This window comes from Pezoporus occidentalis, unplaced genomic scaffold (assembly GCF_034315485.1).
Source record: "Pezoporus occidentalis ecotype Australia unplaced genomic scaffold, CSIRO_AGI_Poc_V1 ctg68, whole genome shotgun sequence".
Lineage (NCBI taxonomy): Eukaryota > Metazoa > Chordata > Aves > Psittaciformes > Psittacidae > Pezoporus > Pezoporus occidentalis.
Genome location: NW_026916030.1, coordinates 3768733 through 3790560, shown reverse-complemented (window position 1 = coordinate 3790560; position 21828 = coordinate 3768733). Strand labels below are relative to the sequence as shown.

The following is a 21828-nucleotide window of genomic DNA, read 5'->3' as shown; positions in this document are numbered from 1 at the left end:
CCCACTCTGTCCTGGGAAGGGGTGAGTGGTGGAGCAGGGGGTGCTGGGGGGATCCTGCTCTCCCCAGCTGGGATGGGTGAGAAATGACTCCCAGGACCGAGCCCTGCTCAGCTTGAGCAGTGTCCTGTGCTGAGTGTGGTGCGCTGAAGCAGAGACAGGCCAGTAGGACCTAACGATGAAAGGAAAAGAAAGCCTGTATCGTCAGTAGGCAGCATTTCGGCAATTCTTTGCCCCCAGAATGATCCTAAGAGTATTTCTCTCCACTTGAGCAGCCCCTGGAGGCATCTCCAGGCTGTGCCGTGCAGCCCCTCTCCCGCATCAAGCCACAGTGAGACGAGCAGGCAGCCGGCACCCCAGGAGCACTACGCGGCATTTACTGTGATTCCTAGGGAGAAAACCCCCTATTCCTGCTGGTTGCTGGCTCAAACTCACCTCCTTTTCCCCCACGCCCCCCCCCCCCCCCCCAGGATTTCATTCTAAACCACTGGCACTAGAACAGAGCATGGCTGTCACGGAGCAAAGCGACGGAGCCAGCCCCAGCACGACGAGAAGGGCAGAGTGGTGCACCGTGTGTGACGGGGCCGACAGCAGCAACACGCGCTTCCTGTGGCTCTGAAGAGCTGCTTTTTAAAGGGGTCAAATAGTAGGAATGAGCATCTTCAAAGAGAGAGGATTTATAGATACTGCCAGGTCCCAGGCTTTGCCCATCGGGGCTGTAAGCAGATGGATGTGCTTCCTTCCCTCCAAATCTCAGCTCTATATCTCATGGAGCTGCCCTGAGAGCTGCTATTGCCGAATCCCACTGATTGCCATTGCAAATATTCCCTAGGAAAAGCCTGACGCAGCATCTTTGTTTTCCAAAGGGAAAATGACAAACCAACCAAGGAAAAGGCAGCCCCCCTCAGTACCGAGGAAAAAAATAGAGACAGGAGTCATAGAGGCAAATGTAATTAGGCAACATATGAGAAGATTCAAAAAAGTTCAAAAGAATATGAGAAAGGAAATGTATAAAAAGTAAATAAAACACATTGTTTAAAAATGTTTCATATTAGACTTCCCCTATAAACATTTTACTTTTTATTTTATAGATTTCATGCTATTCTAATCAACTTTATTTTTGTAACTTCACAACTGAAACTGTAAACCTTACAGCCTGTTTTCACATTTCTGGTGTGTCCTGTCAGTCTTTTATATCTCTCGAGATGGGGGGAAAATAAAGTCAATGAAGTGAGCCAAAAAATTCTAATTTCAAAACTTTTATAGAAATTTCTCCTGAAGAAACTCAGGCACCACATCATGGAAAGATCATAAAGGTTTGGTGAAAACAGTTCCAACTCCCAGACAAATCAAAGACTAAATAGTTTACTATTGCTTATGAAGAGCATGTAAACTTGTAAAGGATATTAATGAAGGTGTAAACTCTTACTGAGGAAAAACAAATCTTTGCTGTAGAGGACTGGGGTATTAAAAGAAAGCAAACACAACACCTCATCTGCCATGCCTTAAACCGCACCAGAACATCGGAATTAGAGAAGCCAGGTAATCTAAAAACCAATTTAGAGATGCAAGGCTTTTGCTGGCCTGCAGTCATCTGGATGAAGGTCCCATCTCATCTTTACAATCAAAGAGTTAACTCTGATGTCCCAGCACACAAATAAGTAAATGTGGGATAATTAGGAAACAAATTCTGCAAACATCTTGAAAGGGGCTGGAGACCTTTGATCTTTATAGAAAAGAAAACATTACAATACAGTCTAGCTTTTGGGGTCTGCACACATTTTATACCAAGGCAGAGGATGGTATCTTTCTTAAAAATCAAGTAACACCTAATTCCATCATACCCTAATTATCTTAACTGATTTCATATGTCTAAAGGTATTTCACCAAAAGATTAGAGTAGAAAGAGGGACTGACAAAATAATTAAATATGCAATTTGCCAAGCTTGGGCAATATGGCTTTGAAATCACCTTTTCAGGAAGTTTTACAGCTTGTTCATTGACATATATATTGCAGCCTTCAGATTCTTATTTAAGCTCTTTTGATTACTTTAATGGATTAATACCTGAGTACCATCAATGTAAAGTCTAATACTCAAGCCTGTTTCTAATTTGCCAAAAGTTGCACCAGTTTCCTTTTGGTGTTATGATAAGAAAAAAAAAAATAATAATCTGTATCTTGATACATTTATTTATTTTAAAAATCATGAAATTCCTTCATCCAGAAGAGCTCTGTGAACACAGAAGTAGGCCTCTGTCTGGTGTCCTTTCTGGTTACATGAAGTGCTTTCATGTTTTCTAAGGTTTTGGTGACCTAACCAACATACACACCACCATCAATATAGGCTGGTTTTACCAAAAGAGCGCAGATTCACTGCTTTAATCCTTTCAGATGTATTTTGGGTGAAAAAACTTGTAAATGAGTTCATGTCTGCAGCCCTCACCACTGCACCATTTGGAAGGGCACGCCTATCCTGGTGCCCCAGCCAAGAGGTCCAGCTCCATAACCATTGCCCGCTCTTCCCTTCTGCCCCAAGGATGCTCTCACTCCCAAAGCCACCACATCCCCTGCACAGGCAACACCAAGGCAGGAAGACGGCCTCGACACATTTCCAGGTCTGATTTCCAGCCAGCTGCAGGGGAGGACATTTCTCTGTCCACATCAATGACAATATTCCTACTTCTCCAAATCTTTAATGATGCAAAGTTTCCACCTAGGATCTGTGACCTGCTAATAGAAGCCATGAAAAGCAACCACAAGAGGTCAAAGCAAGAGTTGTCCCACCAAGACTCTCTGATACCGGCCAAAGCAGAGCACTACATCCCATGGACTTCCCCAAGACACAGGTGGGTTCTGCATCTAGCAGCCCTCCGACAGCTTCTTCCCTCCCAGCTCCCATCACAACCTGTGGTAACACAGTTCACAGTACAGCAACACGCTGTGTGAAGAACCACCTTCCTCAGCTTGCTTTGCACAGCACAAGACAGAAATGACCAGCATGTGCCTTCCATAAGCACACAGTTCACCGGCCAGGCATGGCTCTTCCACCCAGCCGAGGCACAGCAGGAACATCACTGGAGTTGGAAGACATTGTAAGGAAATAAAGTGAAAATACATATCTGAAGAGTTCAATGATTCGGTCGGGGACACCCAGAAACATCACTATTCAGACACAATTCGAGCATGATCCAACCAATTGTGCAGCAGGGAAAAGGCGGCCATTTTCACCTCAAGCAGTAAAGCTCACTTCACCCAATTCACCCACTGAGCTTTCTCGCTCTGCCCCGAGTACACACAGCCAACCATCCAAAACGTCTCGGGAAGCAAATCTCCTTTGAACACTTGGTTACAAACCTTGCTGGGTACCCAGTCACCAGCCATGGGCACTGTAAGTGTTCCTACAGCCCAGGCCAGTGCAACCAGGGCTGACCCAGCTTCTCCTCCCACAGCCCCCACCATCTCCAGTTCAAGTTTTGTGAAACCAAAAGGACAAAACAAGCTTTAAACACTTAAATAGACAAGAAACTCAAGCTTAGAAACACTCTGGGCACTGGAAAGGGCTTCAACCACTTCTCCAGAAGCCGACACTTGTTCTTTAACAGTCTTCCTGGAGATTTAACACCACAATCCAACCCAAACCAGCCCAACCTTCGCCTCTTCCCAAACAATTCCAACATAATCACAAACTTCCTCTGAAAGATGAGAAAACAGAGCAGGTACTCACCGTTTGGGAGAAGACGCAGGCAGGAGCGGCCCTCACGCAGCCACTTTAACACCAAAAATGGCGGCTAATTGGCTCCCCGCCTCAGAGATAACTCGTAATGGCTCCCCTTCAGGTGCGTCCAATTAGTGTCAGCCGGAGCCGCGGGCTCACACCTGCTTCATCTGCTCCGTGCACGGTCACTCCGGTTCAGTGGGACCCCTGGGTGCAGCGTGCCAGCGCCCTTCATCCTCCTCCACAAACAGACCCGGCCCGGGTTCCTGCCGTTGTTTTCCCATGTTTATCGTTCCTCCGTTACACGTTATCATCCGAGGCCATCAGAACTGACCCAGGATGGAGAAAGGGCACTTGCTGACCGCAAACACGTGTGCGGTGCTCTCGGCTCTGGGTTACTTGCAGGTCTGGGAGCAGGGGACAGAGCAGAGCTGCTGGGCTCTGGTCCTTGCTGCCCGTAGGGCACTGCTCTCCCTGCTGAGGAAGCAGAGGGTCCGCAGGGTGAGCACTGACCTGGCTTCTCCTCTTCCAGGGCAGAGGAATGGGTCTGGCCGTGCCGGGATGCGGTGCCCGAGGGCTCCTCACCCTGTGTGCAGCAGGAGGAAACGGGGCTGGGACGCTGGGATGCCACCAGCACAGGGGCTCCAGGGCTGTTCGCCTGCACCTCTTGGGCTGAGTCCCCACTGAGGGCAGCCTGAGTTTGGATGAGCAGGACCGGTGCTGCTGCCGTGATGCTGCCTGCTGTGATGCCCATCATTGCTGCACATGGGTGGCTCTGCCTGTGCCATGGCCTGGAGAGTACAGGCTGCCAACAAAGACTGTCCCTTCAGCAGGGCTGGGAAAGCAGGAAAAGAATAGCGCTGCCTTGACACAGAGACACAGTTCAGGGCCTGTTTGTTTATTAGTGCCCATCAAGTTTTGCCAAGTGACACACATTAGGATTAAACACATAAGTGATGTCAGAAATGTTCCCTGGAAGCCACAGTTCAGCAGACATCTTTAAAAATAACTAATTGAACCACAACCGAAAGACACCAAACTGACCCAGTCCTTTCCCCTCCTTAAAATCAGGTACATACACTATATTTCAGGGTCAATTTATCACAACATGCCCCTTCCTCACTGGTGCATAGCAAAAGCGAGTGCACAGGCATATTTATAGCACTCACTGCTTATCAGATGGTATAAATATGTCCGTGCTAAAATAAATCAGGACGCGGATGTGAAGCTCAGTGACCCACAGCGAGAAGGAACTGTTGATGAGCATCCGGACTACGGAGCCTCTCCTGTGGGCATGGACAGGGTGAGCTCCCCTTGGCAGGGCAGAGCAGGGCTGCTGAACACTTCGGTAGGGAATGGCCACCTTGTTTGCTTTCATATTTTGCATCAAGGAGCAGACGGAGAGGATTAAAAGGAGCCTTCTCTGTATTCTCTTATTCTGAGCATTCCCCTGTAGCTGTTTAACCAACTGCATTTTGGATATAATGAAGATCCCCCAGACAAGGGTTTGTCTCAGTTTATCCTAGTCAGGTCTTGGACCTGCCTCCTGTGACATAGAATCATAGAACAGTTAGGGTTGGAAAGGACCTTAAGATCATCCAGTTCCAACCCCCTGCCATGGGCAGGGGCACCTCACACTAAACCATCTCACCCAAGCTTCGTCCAACCTGGTCTTGAACACTGCCAGGGTTAGATATCAGTGATAAGGCACTGGTTGAGGCATGTCATGCTCCTCTGCTGAGCTATAGAAATACTAACTGGTTCTCTTAAACTTCTAGCTGTCACTAAGTTACTCTAATCTCCTTGGCACTGTTGTCCACATTCTGAACATCCCTGCAGCTGAAAAACCCCAAGGAAGCTTCCAGATAATATGGGATTACATAAAAAAAAACCAACAAATTGGGTTCTCCATTAGATATTGCTTTTAGGAGAGTAGTATTTAGTGCATCCCCAGGTACAGAAATAGGCCCAGCAGTGCACAGGAGAGGTGCAGGGAGACTTTGGATTCAGGGTTCTTTCTTGCTCAATTGACCATCTTGCATCCCCTGCAGCCTTGGGAAATTTAAGGTTTGCCAAACTGAGAATACAAACCTAATGATGGGAAAATTGGTTTCATTTTTAAACAGCAAAAGATAATAACTCACAAATCAGCAGGAGGCTTGGGGCAGAGCTGCCGGCAGTGATAAGCAAAAGACTCACAGAAACTGCACATATTTGGTGGGTTAAGAAGACAACTTAGCAAGCAAAAATGTCAGCAAACACACCAAGATAGAGCTGTTATGTTTCCTTACGGGGAGCATTTAAGATAATGCCCACTCCTGTGCCTGGACAGTTGGGGCCTTCTAAGAATAAACTGATTAAAGAACATTTTGCAACCTATAAACCTGGTGCAGTTTAAAAGAAGTCTTTTAACCTTGGAGGTCTTATTTTCCTTAATAAGAAGTTGGGAAGCCCTTGCTCTCCCCAGTTTGATCAGCTCATTAACAGACTGACAATACCTCAGGAGCTGCTGATACTCAATGCTTTAATAATAACATCTGCTGACTTCCTCAGGGCCCTTTCAGAAGAAATTAGGTGCAGGTTTGCATGCCAAAGAGAGCGGGGATGTCATGAATCTGCATCCAGCTGGGAAAACCAGACATAGCCACACAGTCACCGCCCAAGCAAGCCCTGGCCAGGGGAGGCAGGTTTTGTCTCCCTCCCTTTGTACCAAGAGCATAAACCGGGATTGCAGCGCCTGCTCCACGGGCCCCCCAGCCCCGAGCATCACCCTGTGTGAGAGCCGGGAGGGGGGAACCACCAAAAGGGCTGGTAACTGCTGTGGGATTTTTTTAATCTAGTTTCCTATGAAAACAAGGTTCCTGTGATCCCTGTGTGCTTGTCTGTCTGCCTGTCCTGCCCAATAACTTTGAACTCTTTTCTTTACTGATTTGAACCAGATTTCGCAGAGAGGTAGAAGTCTCAAGGATAATTAAGTTCCGAAAAGTTTCATAGAAGGAGGCATTTGGGCAGAAAGAGGAATTTAGAGTTAGAACAGGCAAAAAGAGTTTGCATTAAGGGCTTTGAGTCCATCGTCTGGCTTCTGCCGCCTGCGACAGGTCAGTGCCGGGAGACTGTGGGAAAAGTCTTATGTATAGGTGGGAAGAGCAGGAAATCTCTGTGTAATTCAGTTAAAAATCAGTTGCAGGGAACCACCTCCATTACCCCCAGTGAAACAAACTGACCCTCACGTATCCCCAAAGCTTGTCCTTGGGTTTTGCCAGCAGCGTGGCCCCAGCGATGGTTTTGCCCCAGTCAGGGATGGACTCGTTAGTCACTATGAAATAGAGAGGTGCACGCACTGGAGCCCAGTCGCTGCTTCTCTTGTTCATTGCAATCCATGTGGCGCAGCCCTTCTGCTCCCAACGCAGTCAGAGGGAGGTGGGGTTACAGGGCAGTGGGTTCTGTGCCGCTCGGGCTGTTTGTGACCTGGGGAGGTAAGAAAAGCGTTGTTCTAGAATCCCAACCTGGTTCGGGTTGGAAAGGACCCTAAAGCTCATCCAGTTCCAACTCCTGCCACACGCAGCGACCCCTTCCACTAGAGCAGCTTGCTCCAAGCCCCTGTGTCCAACCTGGCCTTGAACACTGCCAGGGATGGGGCAGCCACAGCCTCTCTGTGCCAGTGCCTCAGCACCCTTATAGTGAAGAAATGAGCCCAATTTAGCAGCGAGTCTTGGTGTGCTGTCATCAGGTCCCTACCCAGTGCATCTTGCCATAGCACTCATGCTACATCCTCCAGTGCCTGTGCCACACACCCTGACCAAGGCCTCAGGTGCTCCTACCGGACACGGTACAGGAACAGCAATATCAGGCTTCTTCCACTACGTTCAGACACTCCTGCTGGAAGCATTTCCCTGGCAGGGAAATGACCTGAAATGACCTTCTCGGGCTCCCTGTTTTCTTGACACTTCAGTGACTCTGCAGGCACCATCCCCCAGCTTCCCGCAATCCCACACATCCCAAATCCCAACCCTTTGCCGTGACCGTGGGAACAGCCCACTAGTGTGCTCCCAGAGGCAGGGCATCGCTGCACTCCCCACCCCACAGAGCCTCAGTTGTACCCCGACTGCTCCCATGAGTGATTAACAAAGACTTAGACCTGGGACAACACGGCCCTCCCAGGCCTCACCTGTTTCCCCTTTAGGAAGTTTTCCTAATATCCATGTGGATTTTCCTTGTTACCATTTAAACCCTGCACTTCCAGTGCTAAGGAGAGGAGACCCATGGAGGATTATGGGCCCATTAACAAGGAAGTGTGTCCCTCCTCAGCCTCTTCAGCTGATGCTCCAGCAGCTCTGCACGTCCAGCACCATCCCATGGCCTGGGCACCCCTAGGTCAGGAACATTAAACCCGCCACAAACCCACCCAAACCTGGCCTAATCAAACACACATCCCTGCTCTTGGAAACCAGTAAAACGTTTTAAAGTTGAAAAGAAGATTTTGGTTTTTTGCTTGGCAAAATTTGGTCAGTTTGGTCCAAAAAACCCCTTTTCTAGATAATTAGTATCCTTACTGTTCCACACCAGATTAGTTTAAATTCTAAAGCTATAAACCATAAGCAAACCTCAGGCAGACTCACCTGTTTGATATAGGTGTGAAGCTGTCTAAGAGAAGAGCACAGCCTCTTCTTGTCCTTGCTGCAGCCAGGACCAGGCAATGCCAGGGAGCATGAACCCTGAACCAGGCAGGGCTGTGGCACTCAGCAGGGGCTCTGCAGCCTCAGAGGGCACTGGGCTCTCTCCACCTCTTCTCTCCCTCCTCCATTTCCCAAATGCTGGATGAACCAGTTTGCTGATTTTTTTCAGTGAGAACCAACAGTAAAATTTACTTAAAATTTAACTCTTTCTTTTTTTTTTTAATATCCTCTAAACTACAGATTTAGAGGAAAAAAAAGGTACCAGTTCCTCGAGGACAGAGGTAACCCATGGGGTTTCACAGCAGCGTTTTCTTCACAGGTCAGTTTATGATCACTCTGTGAATGATCCATGTAATTCCCAGGGCTTCACACTGCACTGGCCAAAACCAATTGTGTAGGAAACTGCCCAGCATCGATTATCCCTTCCTGTGTAGTACCTTCCCTGCTCCGTAGCACCAGGAATTCCGGACTGTGTACGAAACACGTGTTATCTGATTCCAGGTTTCTTCACTCACCCGTGTCTGTTTTGGAGGAACCCCTGAGGATTTGCTTTGGTCCTGTTGAACAATGGGTGTTAAATTGGGGCCTTAAAACATATAACTGTAGCTAACCTGTCAGCTGAGCATAGAGCGCTTAAAGGCCCATTCCCATAAAAGAGGATTACCTGGAGTTTGGTTTGGACTTCTTTTACCAGCATCACATATTGGCGAGTGGCAGAGAGCTCCTTTGCATGTACAGGCATAGAAAGCTACGATACAGGATGGTCTCCATCGTAGGAATTGGTGGGAAGGCTGTAAAACAGTATCTGGCAGAGCAGCTGGATGAATACTCAGTTTAATTTCAGATCCAACACTCACAAGTCAAACTACAAAGTGGTCCCGCTTGGGTTTTGGTTGAATCGAGTGGAATTCTAGAGGTCAGATTTCATCCTCAGCAGAAGTTTGTCACGAGACTTCCAGCATTTCTGGGGGGAAAAACCCCAGCCTAGAACCCCGTTTCCTCCAGGGAATTGCACTGGGTTTGATCAGGCTTTTTCTCCTTGACACATCGCCCATTGTATTAACTTCTGCTTTGCTTTAAAAAGAGGCATCTACCGTTTTGCTTCCCTGAAGAAGCTCATAATGTTATAATTCAAGTGTCAGGACAGATTAGGTTAAATGTACTGTGTGATTCCCAAAGGAAAACAAACTTCCAAACATACTCTATTTGCCTTGTTACATGTCATGGATTGCATTAGAGCTGAACATGTAATTCTGTCGCCTAATGTGTTAAAGTTGGCATGAATTTTATTCTCTGTGCAAGGTGAGAAATTACTTAGCTAACAAAACATTTCGTTTCCCCCTCTTTGCGTTCCTGCTTTATGAGATTCTGAATGTGACATTTTCACAAAAAATCCCTGCACTTATTTGTGAAAAATGTATATTAAAACCAAAACACATCAAATGGAAAGAAATCACAGATGGTTTTATTCACAAGCAGTAGAATTAATGGCCCTCCCTACTCTTTATAAATATTGGAAGCAGATGAGTTCATTACTATTTCACTCTAATAAAGAAAACCTGCTTTATTTTGACAAGACATCTACTTATCTCGTGTTTCTACCGAATAATAAATCTATTTGCTTTGAAAAAGAAAGGAAAGGTGATCGATAAACAAAAACCGGCCTGGAAAGTTTGTCAGTGAAGAAAAACCAACCCCCAAACATCTCCATTTGGGGAGAGTGCAGAAACAGAGCTTGATGGATTTTGAAATGTCACTAATTTCCAGCACAGAAAGTTTTGAGATGTTTACTTTGTGGTTGTCTTCAATTTTTACATCTTTCAACAAAGCAAGCAGAAAAGTGAAAACATCTGAAACGGCTTTTGAAAAGAAAAGAGTCAGCACAAGCGGGATAAAGCTGTGGGCTCCTTTATCTTCAAGAAATCTGCACACATGGAGCGGAGTTTAGGACTCCCTTTTTGTTTAACTCTGCATTCAAACACTTCCCAGTTCACAATCCCGGCTACGCCGTTTGCCAGGCCTTCAAAGTACCACTGGCAGCCTTTCCTGCGCTGGGATAAAACATCTTACCCTAGGGAAGCAAAAGCTGAGTCATTTTTAACCCCAAACAACATTCACTGATGTGGTCATCTTGTTAGTCATGGAAATCCTGTGTTAGCTCTATTTATGCTTCTTTCAACACTTATTAACCAAGAAGCGGGGAGGCTTCATTTTAAACTGCAGAAGATGTTTATCCTCTCCAGGGCCATGACAATCAGTTACATGGCTTATCCATCATTCCAGAGAAAGGAAAAGAGTTTGAGAAACTCCCCAGGCAAGTTAATTTTTAAAGCTGTAGGAGGGAGAGGGGGAAAAGAAAACAAACACCACCACCAAGCCACAGGCACACAAAGCCCAACACAACCCTCTAACGCCGCAGGGACCGCGGCTGGCTCCTGCCAGCCCTTGCGCCTGCTGCTTCCCCCTTTGACAAAAGGAGGATTTCCCTGGGGCAGGAATGGCCAACCAGACACCTCGCTGGGGACAAACGGCTGCTTGGCACCAGAAAACCCCTTTGTTTGTCCAACAAGGAACAAATGCAGGAGGAGGAAGTGAAATAGCAGAGATATCCAGGTGAGGGGCGAAGGATGGTTCAGTGGATGGATTTATGTTATCCTAACAAAGGAAATGCTGTTCAGGCACTGGTTCGGCCTCTGATGGCACCGAGGAATGTGGCAGGTGAGGCTCTGGGTTTTCTTTCTGTCTGTTTTTATCATCTCCACCAATCTGTGTTTTTGAACAGCAGGTCGATGCTCCAGCTTCGGTCCGTGAGCAACACACCTCCAGCCAAAGCACCACACAGTATCTGGAGGGGCTGACAGGGGTAGGCAGGGAAAAGGGGGGAGGATGCCTTTGCTTCCCCAGGCTTTGAGCATTGCTGTTGCTCCTCACGATGGAGATCCCCTTCCAGCTCATCACCACTAAAAGCAGCTCTTTAGGTTACTGCTGTTTTGGGAGAAAAACTGCAGAAACAGCACAGAGATATGGTGAAGCAGTAATATATTTTAAACATTCAATAATTACCCCAGAAGTCTGAGCAGCTGAATTAGGAAATACGAAAAGCAAAACAAGGGCTGGGGATGAGGCTCTTCCCTGGCAGGCATGCCTGGAAGCTCGGCTGTATTCCCAGGCAGCGGATGTGCAGCCCCATGCCATTTCCCATGCCACAGATCCGAGCCCATGTCCCGTGGCAGCAGCTAAATAGGCAGAAGTGGCTTTGATGTCCGCAGGCATCACTCTCTTGGCGATGGCTCCGAGGCAGCTCACATGCCTGCGAGCTGGTGTGCAGGACAGGCCCACTCTGGTTTATGTCCCCCCTGCGCCGTTTCCTCCCTGGCCGGGATATTCAATCAGGTGCTGGTGACGGCTCCCACAGCAGCTCCAAGATGCAGTTCCTTAGGTTTTGGTGGAACAAGTGGTACTCACTTTGAAAAGGAGGTTATAAAAACATGTGCCTGAAGAGAATGTCGGGAACTTGGGTATTAATCTCCTTTAATTCAAAGACCACTCAAAATAAGTGAGACAGAAATATTGGCTGGGGTGAGAGAAGATGCCAGAGGTCGCATTGTGCACCACCAGCTTGGGTCAGGTCCACAAGAATAAGTTAGCACAAAGAAAAACAATTTTCAGTTTTAATGCTGTGCTATCGGCCTCTCTCTAGCTGAGAAGTCTGCTTCCCCTCCCACGGCTTACTGCCACTGGCCATGTGGGTACCTGTCTGCAAGGACACCAGCCCGGCAGCCACTGCAGCAGGACCCCACGGGAAGGGCTCTGTGACCAGCACAGTCCCCGCACCAGGTTTTGCCCTGTCCTGCCCATAATGAGGCATCTCCCCACTGGCCAAAGGAACTTCACCCCCTGGCACCGCATGAACAGCAGGCACCAGCTCCCATCGCTCGAGCTGAAGCCTGCCCCAGCAGCATCCCTGCAGTGCTCTTAGACCACTCAGTGCTCGGCAGAGTGCCAGAAAAGCAAGGCCACGCAGGACACATCTGTCATAAAAGCACAACACCTCCCTTGCAGCTCACGCTTCCACCCTTAACTGCCTCTCTTAAAACACGGCTGTATTTCAGAGTTAATCATAAAAACCCTCTTTATTTCTGCAGAATCCCACTTTATAATATTTCTAAGACATAAGACCATGGAGTCCTGAGCTAGGCAGAGCCACTCAGCCTGCAGCAACTCTCCCTCCCCATCCATGCACAGCCTCTGTCCCATCAGCTCCAAGACACAGTGCTGCTGGGGTGGGGAAAGCCCTGCCTGAGGTGGGGAGGTGTGAAACACCATGCAAGGTGCATGCCGCTGTCACCCACTGCATGCTGCTGTGATCTACTGCATGTGGCTGCAGTGGTCCATTGCTGCTCCCAGCAAGAGCCACCCTGAACTGCAGTGGCACCAGCATCCCTGGCATGGGGCAGTATGCTGGTACAGAAGGGCTGGGGGAGGAGCAGTCATGCAACCAGTGTGCACATGTTAAAAACAACACAGAAAGCTGATGCTGACAAGTCAAACCTGCAACAGCTTTTCCAAGCTGAGGCCAACTCCATGACTTTAACTTGACTTCCTCCTAATTACATGCAATGCAAATTTTGCAGCTGATATAATTATGAGTGACTAAAGTTGTTAAACTTCATAGAGGATAAACAAGGTGTTTCACTGATGCTGCTGTCACTTACTATAGTGGCATACTTACTGAGACATGCATTTGGGACATGGCCTGTGAGGAAGCCACGTGTGGTCCCTGGCTCCAGAAAACGCTGAAGTTAAGCTATTTCGAGTTCTGTGTTTTGACTTTGCAGCACACCTTCTGAGAGAGACATTGTGGACAGACATTCCACAGCTTTTTACATCTCATTTCCAAGGACAAAACCCACACATTACCTACAGGGTGATGATGCTGTCACCTCTCAAGCTGACCCCTCAGATCCATGGACAGACTGTAGCTGCTTTGGTCAGCCAAGAGACCAGCCAGGGCCACAGGCAATCACTGCTGTTCACCAGGAAGTTGAAGCTTCACAGCCCCTCGTCCAACTCTAGTGATGCTTCTGCTCCCATTTCTTTATTCTTTCTGTGCCTGGAATCAGGTCCCATCTTTTGCAGCATCCTTGGCCTTCCTGGGCAGCTTGAGAGCAGAGGAAAAGGCATCTCTGGTCTTGGCACTCACATCCCACCAAAACTGTGCAAGGAGGGTTTTAAACTTCTTAAACTCCAAATTTAAGACACAAAGTACAGAGAATAAACTGATTAAAACGAGTTTTATTTAACAAATTATATTAAGAATACAGACTAAGTTATCACACAATGAAACTTCCCTTTGTAAAATACAGGAGGGTCATCTAAAATAAATATAAAACGTAGTAACATTCATAAGATTAATGCACAGTAAATTCACTTCCAATAACCCAACAAAATGCATAGCATCTTAGAAAAACACTTTGCAACTGCATAAAAGGTTTCTCTGTTCCATTTGCAGGATGACATTTAAACCTGTTGCTGTTAGGAGACGATTTCACAATAAACAATCAGAATATCCAAACGGTTTGGTTTCCCTGTATGGAACGAATTGAGCAGCACCTTACTGAGCTTTTCCATGCGCAGGGGAGCACCCTCCCTGCTGCTGTCAGAGTGGGATGGCTCGGGATAACCAACACCGAGGCCGCTCTGCTGCCGGCAATCCCTGCCTGTTCGGCAAGGCTCGAAGGCTGAGGTAATTATGTGAATACAGCGAGACTCCATTGGGAAGAGAGGGATGGGCTTCCCAGGGAGCTGCTCTGCCAGCACCCATGGGATGCACCCATGGCCACCCTGGCCATGCTCCTAGGGATGCTTTGGGAGAGTGGCTGGGGGCAGAGCCCATGTCGCCTGAGGGCAATGGGGAGGCGAAGGCCAATGTGGGACCGACTCCAAAGGTGCCACATCCCATTGTTCCTCCCCCAGGTTGATCTTTAGGGCTGCACTGAAGGTGCCCAGACCTGCGGACGCATGCCCTTGCCACCAGTGTCCACATGGCACATGTCAGGCTCTTCTCTGGGCTCTGTGGGGTGTGGACTCATCTGGATTGCTCAGGGAACTGGGGGGGAACAGGGGTGGGTGTGAAACCAAACAAGCCCAACGCTACAGACCGACAACAACCTCTCACTACACAGGAGGCTCACGGGGGATCCTCTTCTACAAACACACCGCGGGCAAACTCGGTGACAGTCACAGGAAAAAAGCTTGACAAAGTTTATTCCTATGGAACTACAGCTATGGAGATGCTCCCCCAGGGAAGGCACCTGCTACGACTGTTCACACTTGAATTGTATCACAAAGTTCACACTCTACATTATTTTCTGGACTAATTTCTTGCCTTTCCATTGTTAACACATCAGACAGCACAGCCTGGCCTGGATGGCCCACGAGTCATCTCAATACGTGACCTGCTCTTTGCCGTGAGAAATCCAGGAGGCAGCGTGTCACCACTAATTCACATCAGAAGGTGTATTTTACAGTAAGCAAACCCCTCACTGCTGCTTTGCTGTCTCTGTTGCAGATATACGATAATTCAGCAAACTAATTTCTCCATCAGCCCCAAGATTAAGACACCTAGAGGGTAGTTCTGTTCTAGAAATAGAGGCAAGGTAGCCAAGCACATCTGGTAAAGCTCTGCAAATCCACTTCTGCTGCTTTCCACTGACTCATCCCTTCCCTTATGCTCCAGAAGGTTTCTCCACAGCCAGACACCAACATCAGGCTCTCTGAGTAGTTACTGCCTGGGCTGATGCTACCACAGCACCTTTTGGACAGGGAGGGAGGGAGATGCAGAGGGATGCTGGTACTGGCTATGGCACATGCCAACAGGGAGGACTTGTGAGGATACAAGGACCAGCCTTGCAGTGAGTTGCTGTGAGTATAAAACTTCACGGAACAGCAAATAAAACCTGCCTGTGGAAACACTGACCTGATGCCCAAGATCTCGGGAATTCAGAGGTGCAATAAAAAAGCTTCCTATAATGACTGGACTGAGCAGATGACACACACAGCAGCCACCCTGCACTGCATATCTCGCTGGGCTTCCAAACAGCTCTCTCCCTTTGGAAATGCCCAGCCTTCAGTAGCCAGCCAACTCAGAAGCTGTAGCTCTTTGCTCTAAACACCTCTACTGCATTTGTACCACAGAAACTGCTTTTGTACTATTCCTGCTTACAGTACAGGGTATTCTTGCAGTGCCACAGTGCAGAAACACACTGTGAAGATCAAACTGACCTCTCAAGTATCTTTGCAGATGCACCTCTGAAGCAGCTCAGCTAGGCCAGTGTAAGAAGAGTGAGAACCAACTCTACAAATATATCCTGAAGATTTCTTAGATGCTTGTCCCAGCTGCACATCCCATCAGTGTTTTGAGCCATCCAGTGTTTCTTGTAGGTACTGAAGAGAAAGCTGAGCTCACCATCTCTAGGAAGGCTGAGCACACATAATTTGCTATAAACATTATTAAAGCACCAATTTAATCTACTGCTGCTCTGTAAGCTGAATCTCACAGTAAGGACTTGAGGCTATGGACCCATTATTCTGAGATGTTCCCACTGATCGCAGCTATCCAAACCTGCTCCTCCTGGAGTGCTCCAGCTGCTCCATGGTCAGCCCTGCCCTTGGTGTGGGAAGATGTGGCTTGAGGAAAAGCTCCTGGCAGCCCTCTTCCCACCTCCCAGTGCCAGGAACTGCCCCTGGAGCTCTGCAGACTCTGCACTGGCTGCCCTGCACCTACCTGCAGTCCTTGCTCCTGCACCACCAGGAACAGGAAATGTCTCTGCAGCTCCTTCAGCCCAAAGCCACAAGGAATGCATTGCTGCAGAGGGCTTCTACCTACCTGCAATGCCCACTAAGCCACAGGAGAAGCCCTAAACGGGTACCACAGAAAACTACAGAACAAATTACAAGCAGAAAAATAGGAAGACAAAAGATGGATGAGATGGGCATAGTACTACAGCATGGAGTGGATTTGAACTTCAAGTGAACCTGAGCTGAATGACCAGGCTGCCATGGTATGTTCATTTGTCGATGTCGGCATCATCAATCTAGCCTTTGTGAAGCTTGGCAGTGAGGTCTGGCTTTTCTTTCCTGCAGGATAAATAAGGACTAAAAGTGGTGCTGCAACCTCCAAGTAAAAGAGCACTTCCAGGGGGTCACCAACGCTCCGGAGCTGGTGCAAATGGGATAGCTTTGAGTCTTTTGCTCAAATACAAGAAGACACCTGCAACCACATGAGCCTCTGCTTCCCAATGGCAAAGCCTTGCCTTACAGAGGCAGTTTCAGAAAACAATTTACCTGACTGGAAGAAGTTGAAGCAAAGACTTGAAATGAGTCTGTCCAGAGTGGTATGGATTTTGTGCTCATTATTCCAGCAATACAGCATGGTGCCTTAAACCCAGAAATGAATCTTTGGACAAGAAATATTTTACATATGTACAAATAAAACATACAAGCTGACAGTACAAAACCTAGTCACCATTAGTGTTAGTCACCATTCTGGCCAGCTAGAAAAAGCAAGATCAATCAAAAGCAGTGCAAAGCAGGTCAGGGCATACGTACGACCCAGACTGAGAGCGACAACACTGTTATTTGTTACTATGGCAATTGCATTTCAATAGGGTTAGGTAATCAGTATTTTACAATATAAAAAATCGGTATGTTTGAACACTTACTTAAAAAATGCCATTTTGCTGCCATGATGTAGCTTTGTTCTACAGCAGAGACTTGAGAAAGCAGCATGGAGTCAGATGGGCACTTCTAAATAACTTATTACAGCAACAGACTTCTCCAAGACATGCATTTGACTCAGGAGCGAGCTAAGGTCAGCGATCACAAGGAGGCTGAGGTCAGGGTTTAATGCATCCCACTCTCATCCTGCACTACGTCAGAGTTCAGTGCTTCCCCGTGAGCACACGAGGGAACAGGCACATCTCTTTTGTTTTAGCAGCTAGCGGGGCAAGTATCAGAAAGCTGTCCAAAGTGACAGGCAGGTGACAGCATCCAAGTTGTCAGCAGAGCTCCAGCTCTGCAGGAAGCATGGCTGGGGGTCAGCTGGAGCTGCCAGCATCCAGCCCAGAAAGAAAGACAGGATGTTCGTCACTCTTGGTCTGGACAGATACAGGGACACCCTGTGCAAAGCAGAGGTGCTTCCCCTCAGGAACAGCAGTGCAGCTTCTGCTCTCTGCACCCCTTTGTCTTGCCAGGGGACAGAGCCCAAGGCAAGTCTGAGCAAGCGACCCCAGCTCTGCCAGCTGTAACAGAGCCAAGTGATCGCATCCTGGGTTGATCCCGGCCATGGTGGAGCTCTGTGTGCCCAGACCTTGCTGGAGGCAGACAGGGCATCTGCTGTGGCTCAGTGCTGCCTGCTGCAAGGCGTTGAGAGCCCATCAGCTCCATGTCAGCTTGGGCACGCTGCTCATGGGCTCATGGATTAACCAGCCATACAGTTTGTTCTTCCTTACTTTTAGGGCTCGCTGCTGAGCATTTCTTGATGGTTCACGAGCTCACGGCTCGCTGTTCGCAGCACTTTGATACAGCTCTGGTTTTTAACACTGTCCTGCAGCAATGGGTATGAAGAGGGGATGACTGAGGGGCTGCCTCAGGTTCCAAGTCACATACTCACATGGAGAGGAGCCCGCAGCAGCGAGGGAGGGTGAGGGCAGCTGCCAAAGGGTTGTGCAGTCCCAAGGCGTGGAGCAGTGTGTGCAGGAGGAGGTGGTGCAGCGCAGGGAGGGCGGCGATGCCCGGGCGAGCGGAGGTCTGGGATGGCCCCGGTGCCACATCCTGCTCAGTAGTATGCACGCACATCCCGCTCCAGCGCCGGCCGTCCCGCTCAGGACTGCGGGACCGGCGGGCACCGCGTGGGGCTGGGTGGCAGCCGGGCTGCCGCGCTCTGCTCCGTCCGGAAGCTGTAGTCGTACTGTGGGCAAAGCAAGAGAGGGAACCGTGGAGCGCAGCCTGGGGCAGCGTGTGCGGCCACGCTCCCCAGCCCATGCCAGGACAGCACAACAAGCAGAAGAACGAGGTAAGAACTGGGCCCGGCAGCACCCAGAGCTGTGATCTCCCCGGGTGAGCATGCCAGCATTACCTGACTCCACGGTGGTAACTGGATCCATTCCCTCCCCTAAAACCCAGCCTACACAACACCCTAAACACCAGCATTAATACAGACATGACCACATGCATCCTGCACATAAAGCAGCTAGTCAGAAAGGCTCCTTTTTTGCCGTCCTTGCTCACACAAGCTGGTACCACAATTAACATTGTTGGTTTGGCGAGGTGGGTGAAAACTCCTGTATACATGTCCCTGCTCTCCACAGATGTCCCTGCAGTGGATGGACGCAGCCGTGCAGGCCTGGTTGCTGCAGCACACGCCGTAGCAGTGCCATCTCGTGGCACCTGCTGGGCCGTACCCCGACAGCCCCTGGTCACCCTGGATGCTGCTGTGGTCCCTCACCATGCCATAGCATCCCCAGGAGAGGATGATGCTGCAGTGGCTGTCCCATGTTGGCTGCTGGGAGTGATGCCCTGGGGCAGCTTGGGCACCCAGGCCTGCACACACACTGCTCTGCCTATGGACAGTCCTCCCCTGTGTCTCCATGTCCCGTTTGTGGCTTCTGGGATGTCACCAAGATGTTCCCTTGGACCAGGCCCATTTGTCACAGCTCCTCACCAGCCAGCCTAGGGCATGGGACATGCTTCCAGTGGTACAACCCCAAAAACTCAGTGACTTTGCCAGTGCCTGACCCCGGCCCTGTGCATGGAGTGAAGCCACAGGGATGGCCGGGCTGGCTGCTCCAGGGATGTTGATGCTAAGAGCCCCAGGCACTGTGCGAGGGCCTCATGCTGAGCTGGACCAGCACCTCCACTGGCTCCCAGCAGACGCGGCATTGGCCTTCCCAGCTTCAATGCTGAATCCATCCTGGGTCTCCGAGCCCGCTGCGGGGCGAGCGAGGCCACCGGCGCTCCCTCTTCCATCACCACCGGGAACACGGAGCCCGAAGTCACCAAAGCGGCCGCTCCACGGGGGCACCAGCGGGGCCTGCAGGGAGGCGCGGGGCCGGCAGAGGGCGCGCGGGGACCGCGGCGGGACCCGGAGGCACCGGAGGCACCGGGGCCCGGAGCGGCGGCCGGGGGAGCACATCCCGGTGCATCCTTGGCCCCCGAGTCATCCCCCTTCCGGCCGCCGTTCAACGGGCAAACGCGTCTTCATTAAGTGCACCTCAATGTCAGGATGTCGCAGCGAGCAGCACCAGCCCCGAGCTAAACACGCAATAAGCCTCATTTTTCAACACACAAACACATAAAGATGTCAGCTCAAACTGTTTACTAATTAACACTTAAAAAGACACAAATTAGATATGCGTGGCTAAGAGCAATTATAATCAAGACGAATTTCTCTAGTCATTTGGGAACTGAAAAAAATGCCTAATTGCTGGAACCAATGTTTTAAAAACTGAAATCATGCCAGTTAGCAAATATGTTCATTTAAAGAACATTTCATGTGACTACACTCTGGAGAACTGACTACAAACATGAGAACAAGGAAAAATATTTCTGTATAAAATTAAAATTTTAAGCTCCCTTAGATTTACAACTTCTTCTTTGAACATATTTGCAAGGAGCAGCCCATGAAAACTTGTAGCGACTAAGTGGTTAAACGAACTGCCTCCCTTGTCAGTTTAAAAGGAATGATTAATATTAGATGCTCACTCTGCTCACTAGCCTCTCTCCACACTTTTGCTCAATGCCAGCCTAAGATGAAGATGGGGCACACACCATGAGCACAGGAGGCCCACGGCAGCCCAATGGCTGCCAACGGTACCCACAGCCACATGGGACAGCAGCATCTGCTACCAACAGAGCCATGAACAGTCCCAGCGCCTGCACTGCTCTGCACCATACAGAGGCTGCCTCGCCTGCCGGGTGACATTCCCCATGCCAGGAAAAGCAGAAGAGCCAGCAGCAGCACTGCCAGAGCTCTGCTCCGCTCCATCCTACATCCACCAAAACAGCCGTAAGCAACCGATGCCTGCAGTTTAAACCTGACATCACCCACTGGGCTTCACCACCTTGCACACCACCACTTCACTCGCTCCTCAGGGCACAGCAGTGCAATCCCGGCACACAAGATCCTGACTTCAGGAACAGCCTGCATGTGCAGTACAGGATTTGAGCCTGTTCTCAACAGTTTTCCTGGAAGTCTTTTCATTCAGCTTGCCTCGCAGCTTGGAGGATGGGTGCATGAATCTGCAAATGTGGCGACAGAGAACAATAACTCTTGGAATTCTTTGGGAATACTTTTTTTTTTGCAAGGCATCTAGCTCCAGGGAGAATGTTCTTGCTGCTTTGGAAATCCAGAAGATTTGCTGTAATGGTGCTATTGCTTGCAAGGGAAATAAAGCCATGCGGAAATTCACAATATTTATATGCACAGCTATCTATGTGCAGACAAGATGCTTCATCAAGGAATATGGGCTGCATAATTATACTTTTCATTACTCTGAAACACACGCAGCCTTGACGGAACAAGAGGGTGTGGGGAGAGCAGGCAGGTATCGACCTCTCCTCCCAAGGCCACCCAAATGACTCTGGTGTCGGTGTCCCTGGAGGCCTGCATGGGGCAGGGGACAGGGCTGCACAGCCCACCCCTCTAGGCAGCATACCAAGCTACCGAAACCCCAGTTGCACCAGGCAACACCCAGAGGGCTGCGGAAGGAAATCCAGTTCCACTTTGCTTCCCCTTAGGCAAAAGGGACCCACTGCCCTGCAGCCAGCTTTTGCCAAGTGTTGGGAAGACATCCGGCATGCACAGGGGCTGCCAGCCCTGAGCACCTCTAGCTCCCAGCATGCAGGGCCCTTGTCACAGATGTAGGCAGCCCCGAACAGAAGCATGGCACATGTGCAACATGGCAGGACTAGAGTGCCTGAGGCACCGGGTGCTTTGGGCAGCAATGGGCCTTGTTGGGCAGTGCCTTCAGAGCACGGTCACTGCTCCCTTGGCCTGCCAGGTGCCTGGGAAGCCCCTGGCAACCAACCACCTTCTGGTACTCAAACAAAACTTCCAGGCAGAAAAGGATGGATTTAGGAAATTGGACTCACAACGGTAATCACAAAGTGGAGAAGCCATGAGGAGTCTGGAAGTCTTGCTTTGCCATCTTCTTACTTTGCTTAACCCAGCTGGTCAGCACAAGAGATGATGTTTGTGACTGATGATGCCTGAAGAAGCACGTGCTGCTGAGACAAGTTTCCTCCTGGTCTGCAACTTCAGCTGAGAAGCACCCCTTGCAGAACAGGCGGCTCCCCAGCACAGTGCATTCCAAGTTATGCATGTGCCAAAATGCTCACTTGGGAACATGAGACCACCCTTGATTTGATGGCTGTCTCCT

At 49.4% G+C, this 21828-nt stretch overlaps 1 protein-coding gene across 12 annotated transcripts in view; it reads right to left on the bottom strand.

The window, feature by feature from the left end:
• Positions 1-9832: 9832 nt before the first annotated feature.
• MVB12B (multivesicular body subunit 12B) overlaps positions 9833-21828 on the bottom strand; it is a 65666-nt gene continuing 53670 nt past the window's right edge. For 11 of the 12 annotated variants that reach the window (XM_062641198.1, XM_062641193.1, XM_062641195.1 and 8 more), the window contains one exon: positions 9833-13604. In XM_062641198.1, coding sequence (XP_062497182.1) covers positions 13509-13604 — 96 coding nt within the window. In that variant the 3' untranslated portion in view covers positions 9833-13508. Of the gene's footprint in view, positions 13605-18137; positions 18360-21828 lie in introns of those variants that run through there. The other variant, XM_062641190.1, reaches the window with a different exon arrangement.